This window comes from Bidens hawaiensis, unplaced genomic scaffold (assembly GCF_021521415.1).
Source record: "Bidens hawaiensis isolate Kalapana, Puna unplaced genomic scaffold, B.hawaiensis_p1.1 tig00018487_1, whole genome shotgun sequence".
Lineage (NCBI taxonomy): Eukaryota > Viridiplantae > Streptophyta > Magnoliopsida > Asterales > Asteraceae > Bidens > Bidens hawaiensis.
Window position 1 is genome coordinate 337332 of NW_027492795.1, and position 8798 is coordinate 346129.

At 31.6% G+C, this 8798-nt stretch overlaps 1 protein-coding gene across 2 annotated transcripts; it reads left to right on the plus strand.

Moving 5' to 3' along the window:
• Positions 1-2605: 2605 nt before the first annotated feature.
• On the plus strand, positions 2606-5429 carry LOC143556247 (transcription factor bHLH144-like). 2 transcript variants are annotated; one of them, XM_077045621.1, is made up of 4 exons: positions 2606-2736; positions 3689-3792; positions 3875-4010; positions 4582-5429. In XM_077045621.1, the coding sequence occupies exon 4, from the start codon at positions 4742-4744 to the stop codon at positions 5306-5308; it is 567 nt and encodes a 188-aa protein (XP_076901736.1). In that variant the 5' UTR covers positions 2606-2736; positions 3689-3792; positions 3875-4010; positions 4582-4741; the 3' UTR covers positions 5309-5429. The 2 variants fall into 2 exon arrangements, with proteins under 2 accessions (XP_076901736.1, XP_076901737.1); XM_077045622.1 differs by having other exon boundaries at positions 3926-4010.
• Positions 5430-8798: the final 3369 nt, after the last annotated feature.

Genomic DNA, 8798 nt, shown 5'->3' on the forward strand with positions numbered 1-8798 from the left:
GTTAGTTATTGCCTACAATTGATTTTCATACATTAAACTGCTAATTGGGTAAAACGGGTTCAGTTGTGTCAACAATTCGGTTAGGGTATTGTTTGTTCTCACAACCCAACTATTAGGTGTAGTAAATACTGCGCAATTAATCGTTATGAATCTTTGATTAGTCGGTTATCACGTTACCTGAACCTGAAGTGAATCATTCTCTCATAATTGTCTACAATCCACTTAAAGTAATCATAAAGCATTCATCATCTTTTATAAACCGCTTGACATCGTTTGTTCGCTTAGAATAATAATTAATAATTACGAACTTTACTTGCACTTTCCACTGATTCCCTGTGGAGACGACCTTACTTACCCGTACTAGTTATAGGTATTTAAGACTTTAAAAAATTTGTTTTTGATTAGAGTACGACAACTACATTAATAGTTTAGCCCACACATCCTTGTTTGTTTGCAATATTTACATGCTATGGTTTGATTGTCTATACTCACGAATAACAATGCGGTTTTTCTTATATATTTTTGTAGTGTCAAAACAAGTGATTTTCTCACTCAACCTTGTATTGACAAAAATATATTTTGTACGCATTTGCAGGTTATCATGTTGAATTGTTTATCAAGATGAAGATCACGTATAGATGACTTTTAGGATTAGAATTTATTCAAGAATTATTTGATCTTGTTTAGTAATTTCCTTATACTTGATGTACTTAAATGCTATTTGTTATTAAATAAATAAATTAGATATTGTCACTTTACAATTGCATGATAGTACATTGTGAGCTGTGAACCAAAACTCACGCCCTGACATTTCCGCCTTAGGTTGGGGTGTGACAATGCCACCCTCAGGCCTATCAATGCTTCTAACTTTATCAAATTTGAAATATTTGTGTCAACATTAACTTTTCCTTCAACTGTGATCATAACGTTGTATGGGAAGCATGTCATATAAAACTATGCTCAAATAAAGCAAAATATTCCCAAAATTGAATGGGTTAACATGTTATTTTTGTGTTGTCAGTATGACAAAGTCGAGAAGCCCCTTGAAACTTATTAAAATCTTTTTCATGGTTTAGCTTAGAAAAGCATAGTTCTTGAAAAATTCCGTCGTTACAATTTAATGTTCTCCTTTCCTTCGATGAGTGGTAAAATGATAAATATATCAATAAAGGTAATTCTCCTTCTGTATTTAGGCCGAGTAGTTAGAACTATTATCGTATGAGAAGTCTTAATTCCGAAATTGGTTCATAACCAAAATTCTTTCAATTATACATATATGACACCAAGATTAAAATTTTCAATAGAAAGGGCATTCTCGGATACGTTTTTGCACGTGCAATTTTTTATTAAATTCATTTAAAAAATCATTTTGTGATATAAATAAAATCAATTTATGTACATATATCATAGATAAAAGCATAAATGTCATACATTTCTTCATATACGTTATGTAATTATTTGCTTTGCTTGTAATTTGACAATTTATATCATTATGTGTGTGACATGGTAAAGCTACTCATAAAAGTAACATGTATATTAGATACAATTTATTTGTCAATAGAAACTATATTGAAATATGACCTTTTTTTATTAAAATTAAATTGTTTCTTAAATATAAAGAAAGAACAGAAATATAGTATTTGAACTTTGTGAGCTACTAGGAGTGAAAGCATGACGTAAAGAACCACTTTCATGCGTCTCAAACACATGTGTGTGTATATGAGTTTTAAATACCTTTTCTTTTCAAAAATATATAATAGTTTTAAGTTTTTATGCAGTTCGTGTTTGTAGGTTGAAGGATTGAACGCAAAACGTACATCGAAAAAACTTAGATATAAACCCAAACATGGCGAACCTAAAAACTATGTTAGATACATTAACTAATTAACAGGTGGAGACGAACAAGGCCCTTTAAAATTAAATGCTTTTTATATATCAGATTTGCATGAAAATAATTGCAAATGCATAAAATAATAACATTTAAAATATAATATACAATGTTCATTTATGTCTTATTTTAAAAATAGCTAATCACTTTAAATTATAACATTCTAGCATTATTTTTTCAAAAACAATTATAAAAGTAAACGGGCAACACTTGAACGATCCAGTTAACCAAACTATGACTAGTTTGATCAAACGTGTTCACATACTGTATTTAATGTGAAACTAAAGCGAACATGTTTAGACCATAAGTAATAAATATTTGAACCTTTTATCTTAAATCTACCCGTGTGATATTATTAACTTTAATATTGTAAGTAAGGTTATACGTTTTGTCATCAGGATCTATGAAATTATAGAGAAAAACCAAAACTGAAGTATTAATAAAATTCAAAATTTAATTAAAAAAACAAACAAACAAACTCAAGTGGAGATGTGTTTTGTTACATGTGTTTTAGGTGGCAGAAAGCACATTCCAATAGATTAAGATTTAAGATAGTTGGGCAGCAAACAAACAAGATCACGAATGCATTATGTCACACTTGCTCTTCATCACGCTTACGCGTGCTCTCATTATCCATCCAATCCAACGCTCACATTCATCCCACAAATCCATCTAACGGCTCACATGCACTGTTTATGACTCCCACCAGCAACCAAAAAGCACACTGTCTCCAACACTAATATAACCCACCATGCAACTTGTCTTCCCATTTAACCTAACACAACATTCTTTTGTCTTCCAAAACAAAAGCTACCTAGATTCATCAACAATCTACATGAAGAATTTTGGTATGAATCAATTAGCTCTTTTGTTTTTTTTAGTTTTCTTGTATCTTTACGGTTTTTCTGTTCGATGTTACCGTGAGTTTTAACTGCTATTGACACAAAAGAACTATAACTTGGTTTTCAGTATCATCGGTTTTGCAGGGTGGCGGCGCAACTTGCTGCTCGCTTACCTGCCTATCCTTTTGAATGAAGGAGTGAGACAATATATTTTAAAAAAAATTAGAGGGTGTTTTGATTCAAAAAGTTTTGATATTATTTGTTAGAAAAATATTTGATATTTTCTGTTTCAAGAATCTAAATTTGGTTATGTTTGTTAAATGACTAGTTTAGTGATTTTGGTGATTAAATTACAGCAGTTGTTATTGCTATAATGCTATTATGCTATGTTTTTGGGTTTTGTTTGTTATTATAGATCAAGAAAATTTATGAACTTAATTGTAAAAGAGATCAAAATCTTTTTTAAAGTATGATCTTTTGCCTAGGTTCTGAATTTGGTTATGTTTCAGCTTTTAGAACTAACTTCCCTGAATAAAATAAAAAATATTATCAAACTGTCAAATCATCAAAACCGAACCGTCAATACGCTAAAACTGATTGGTTCGGCTTTTACTTTCTTGAAACCGTAGTTAATTGTTCAGCCTAAAAAAATTAGTTAAAATCGGCTTGACTGGACCGCAAACACCCTTATAATCTATTCGAAATATATAGTTAACTTACACTGTTTGTTTTTATAGTTCTATGATTAATTGTTTCAATTTCATGTGATCTTTTGTAGAACAAATGTTCCGGTTATTTCTTTAAATGTTTCTTTATTTTATTATGTGATTACATACGTTTGTTTAGAAAATTATGTGCAACTTTCACTTCATAAATGTGTAAATTGCATCTATTATCCGTTTTGATGCATTTACGATTTTGCTATATCTTTATATGATTAATTAATGTTATAATGCAGGCGGGTCATAATAATATTAACCGAATTTTAAGAAGTTGAGCAACATGCCGTGGACCTCTTTTGGCGCTTTTCTTTCGTTTCATATTGTAATTTGATTTTCTAAGGTAAGAAGCATCTCATTTTGCTTATAGTTTGTGTGTTCAAAAGTCAAATTGTTGACTTTTTTGGGATATCGCGTTTTTGTAGGAGTCTTTTGTTGTTTTTTATATTGAGAATGTTCATTGGTGTTGCACGAAGGAGGATTCGAATCGTGAAACAAGTTGGGAAAACTAAAATGAGTGTTGGGGTCATTGCCTATTACAATTTGATGCAAGTTTGTCAGGTAAATGTTGACTTTTTTGGTCAACCAAGTGATTTCAAGGATTGCAATTTATTACGTTGAGTAAAATTAAATTTGATTCTCGTCACTTATAAATCCTTCTATGGATTGCAACTTCTTAGTTTGGAAAATATGGTATAAATCATGTTTATTTTGAATTAAGACATGATTTGTTTGACCTTAAAGTGTTCATAGTTATTCATATGAATTTCTGTTTGACCCCAAAAATCAAATTTCAAATATATTAGAACTCATGGGTCAATATTTGACTTTTTTTATGGTGCAAAAAATTGTTACCTTTTGTTTTGTTTATCTTAAGCCCATTGTCATGTTAAAGGCATACCCTTTGACTTTTATGGTCAACCATGTTATTTTTACACTACAAAATGCTAAACATATAGTTATCATCAAGAGTAAAACATCAACTCATCTCACCTCACATAAATAGTGGCACATATCATGTCAATTTTGCGTCAAATCCATGACTTGTTTGACCTCATAAGTCAACATTCATCTTCATTTGGAAGCGAATAAGTTGACGGATCAATAATGGTTGACTTATGTTTTGATACAGGCTGAATACTTCCGTCAGTTGCTTAAACCCGTTACGTAGAGTTCTCAAAATCAAAGCTTGTAGACATTGACAGTTTTGTCCTTTTGATTATTATTTAACATTAGAAGACTTTAAAGATTTTAAGATATTACAAAGTTGCAACATTTAGTGAAAAGAAGTAATGGAGGGTGACCAACATAATTTCCCCCAAGATCAAGGTCAAACGGGCTCGTATTTTGGTCAAAATGTTGGCTTTCATCCGTCATGGGATTGCCCGAGAAATTTCATAATTTTTGACCGAATGGATAGTTGTAGCCAGGTCATGTACAACCCTGGTTTAAACACGGACGCGTCTTACTTCCCTCATAATAATTCTGCATGGATGCAAAATGACGAAAATGCCCCTAGCGTTATTGAAGAGGATCCGGCGGATATTGATGCATTGTTGAGCTTTGATGACGAGGACGAGGACGAGGACGAAGAGCATGAAGAGGCTAGCACGGCTGATTCCAGCTCTTTGAGACGAAGAAACAACTGTGTCGGGTCAACGTCGTCTCACGGGTCAAAGGGTAGTTTTGGAAAACGTGAAAAGATGAAAAAGATGTTGAAGTCACTTAAAACAATTGTGCCTGGTGGTAACCCACAAATGAATACAGCTGATGTACTTGATGAAACAGTTAAATACCTTAAGTCACTTAAAGTTGAAGCACGAAAAAAGGGGTTTGGAAATTTGTCGGGTCGAAAATGACCGTTCTGCCCTTGTAGAAGGATGTTGGTGGTTTTGTTTAGCCTAGTAGAAGGGTAATTTAACTTGCTTTCGTACGTGAGAATGATGAACATATGGCCTTTAATGTGGTTATTATGTGTTGTGTGTGACACTTTGTTTAATGCTATTTTATTGTATCTTTTTGTTATCTTTATGCTTTTCTTTTATGTTGGTTTTTCATTTAATTCGTACGATGACAAGGAAAATCATGTTTGTACTAGATCCAACCTCATAATTTAGAGCACCCACAACAACAAACATCCATAAACCTCCACCTCAGTGCAACATAGATTTCAAACTTTTTTCAAAAAAACCTCATCTTTTCCTACAACAACAAACCTCTACAAACCTCCACCTCATATTTCACATAATCATATACTTTTACAATTAATATAATTCAACTACTATTAAATTTAATAAATCTATTTTATTTATTAAAGTACACGAATTTCAAGGTTTGCTTAAAGTTTGTTTCTGCAAACTTTCTTCTTCGAAACTCCCCGTTATCCAATAAAAACCCAAAATGCCTAATAATAAACCAAAATCACCAGCACGATTAGTTACAAATGCTTTTTGACAAGCCTTTGCTGCAACAGGTCGTGTGAACCAAAATCTTATTAATAGATACGAACACATTCCAACCAATTCCCAAACAATATAAATTTGTATCAAATTTGAACTAGTAACTAATCCCAACATGGAAGTACTGAAAAAACTCATATAAGCAAAAAATCTCAAGTATCCGTGATCATGAGACATATAATTATCACTATAAATAAGAACCAAAACTCTAACAAGAGTGATTAATATTGACACTATTAAGAAGAGATATTGGGTTTCAAGAGAATACCACAAACAACCTCTACATCAATAAAGTTTGCACTTCTCTTTGTTAGCCTTTTCCACATAGATTCAGACTTTGCCACATAAGCATTGTTGTGGATGCTCTTATAAGTGTATAAAGTTAACTATATTATATAATTTGATTACAAAAAATAAAACCGTTTGCTTAACCTATAACCATTTAGGTTACAAAATAACCACCGTTTGATGCTCTAAGCCTGACTCACTTAGGAACACCATCAAGTATGAAACTCACCAACAAAAGAAAACCTCATTGAGTCAGGTTTCGATCATGAAACCGCCTTAATCATCGCACCCATGCCATTTAGTTTTTTTTATTAAGCTCTATTAAAAATTTTAAACAAGTATTACAGTTTTTAGACACGTTTATTACATAACCTACGTAAAAAAATTGAAGAATCGTTTCATATACTTTTTGCCTAGTGCTTGATGGATATAATGAAACTTTTGGAGCTGGATATGCGGGAATGACCTCTCAGTAAACTAGGATTAGAGATAAGGTTTGCCCTTATCATAATGTTCTCTTACTTTATAAGTGTGATTTATAGCATGTACGTTATATATATATTTGAACGACCAACAAAAAAACCTTCATTAAAAACGCTAGCAAGTTGCTAGGCACCAAAAAACAGTCACCAAAAAACAATCAAAGCGACAACAGGGGAACAACCACCAAAAACAAATAATCCGACCCAAAACTACAACACCTGTTACAATTGGAATCTACACCACTTCTCCAAAGAGAGCCCGCTTTTCTGTTACAATTGGAATCTACACCACTTCTACAAAGAGAGCCCGCTTTTCCCCTATTCTTGACCCAAATAAAACCCATCAATTTTATTTCCTCCACTAGTCACGCAAGATGTACTTGAGTACCTGAGTGTACTAATGCGTTTCTTTTTTTTTCCATAAGCACCAAGTTGCAATCACACAGAACGCTTGGACCATCAATGCCTTCTTCTTCGGGAACGCTGAGAACTTATATAGCTCCAACACATCACGATAGTTAAAAAAGTAAAAGGTCGTAACTTACACCATTAAGTAATCACACTCCACATCGTTTAAGCTATACCCCACGAAACAAATACATATTTAATTGACTCTTCCACCTCACTGTAAGATTATATATATAGGTATTGGATCATTCCAGAAGTTTTTTTTACAGCGAGAAGTGCGAGAAGTGAAAGTATAACTCCATTAATCCCTAATTTCACTCCATTTTTTATGTGTAGGTGCGTTGTGTAGATGCATATGTATGTGTGTAGGTACGTATGTTTGTATATGTGTACGTATGTTTGTATATGTGTATGTATGTTTGTATGTGTGTAGGACATAGGTTTGAATGTGGCTCGGTACATTTATATGTTTATAGGTAGGTTTGAATGTGTAATAAAGACATAAATACAACCAACCTACATATATGTATGTAACATCATATGAAAGGGAGTGAAATTAGGGATTAATGGAGTTATACATTCACTTCTCGCTGTAATATCACTTCTCACAAGATTCATCCCCTATATATATATATATATATATATATATATATATATATATATATATATATATATATACATATATGGCCATTATTATCATTTATATTATAATAGATCAAAATATTAATTATACCTTATTATATATTAATTTAGTAATTGTCAATGGGCCATATTACCCTTGGTAGCTAATAAAGGGTTTCTCATTGTGTGTATATATAGAGAATAAGTTAACATCATAACCTAAGTACACATACAATTTTATGTGTCTCATATCTCCTAAACCGGGCTCCTCTCAAGAACCATAATCTCCAACCTTAACTATACATCCTAAGGCGAAATCGACCAAGCTGACAACCATGTCGTCTACATCCTTCTATGTCGTGATTACTACTCTCACTTCTTAAACATGTTCATATGTTTCATATTTATCATGTTTCCTATTGCTTACATGAAGAACTGATCAACATGTGGCATTAGAGTGATGTTGATTAATCAGTTCTTCATGTTTTTCCTAAATCTGGAATAAAATCGAAAAACATGAATTTTAATTGAAAACCCTAATTTTTTAGGTTTTTATTTTGTTACGAAAACTAGTTATAATTACTAAAATTTTTATTTAAAACTCTAATATACTCACAATCTGTTAAGAATACGTTAAGATTTCGATTCTAGAGAAAACTTACTAACGATTCTTCGAAGATGTTCTTCATGTTCATCATAAAATTCGAAGAATCATCTTTATTTTGGACGAATTGTATGAATAAAATATGTTGTTTCCAATTTTGATTGTTTTTTATCTATTAAAAAATGTTGAAACATGATATAGATTTATCAATGAAAGATTTCAAAATCTTGAATAACTATAATTAAATCATTTAAATTAGGAAACAAGATAATCCATTAAAATTCGAATTCCATATTTATCATAATTTAGTTTATGGAATTAAAAAATAATTATGGGATAAAATTCTTTATGGGTTAAAGTTTATGGGTTAAGGATTTAAAAATAGATTTCAGTTTTTTTCTAAATTGGTTTTTGTTTACCAAAATCCCGAAAACCATATAAAACCCGAAAACTCTCATAATCCTAAAAACCCACTAAAAGTCAAGCT

Coding starts and splice junctions, on each gene's coding strand:
- LOC143556247 (XM_077045621.1), top strand. CDS start 4,742: ATGGAGGGTGACCAACATAATTTCCCCCAAGATCAAGGTCAAACGGGC.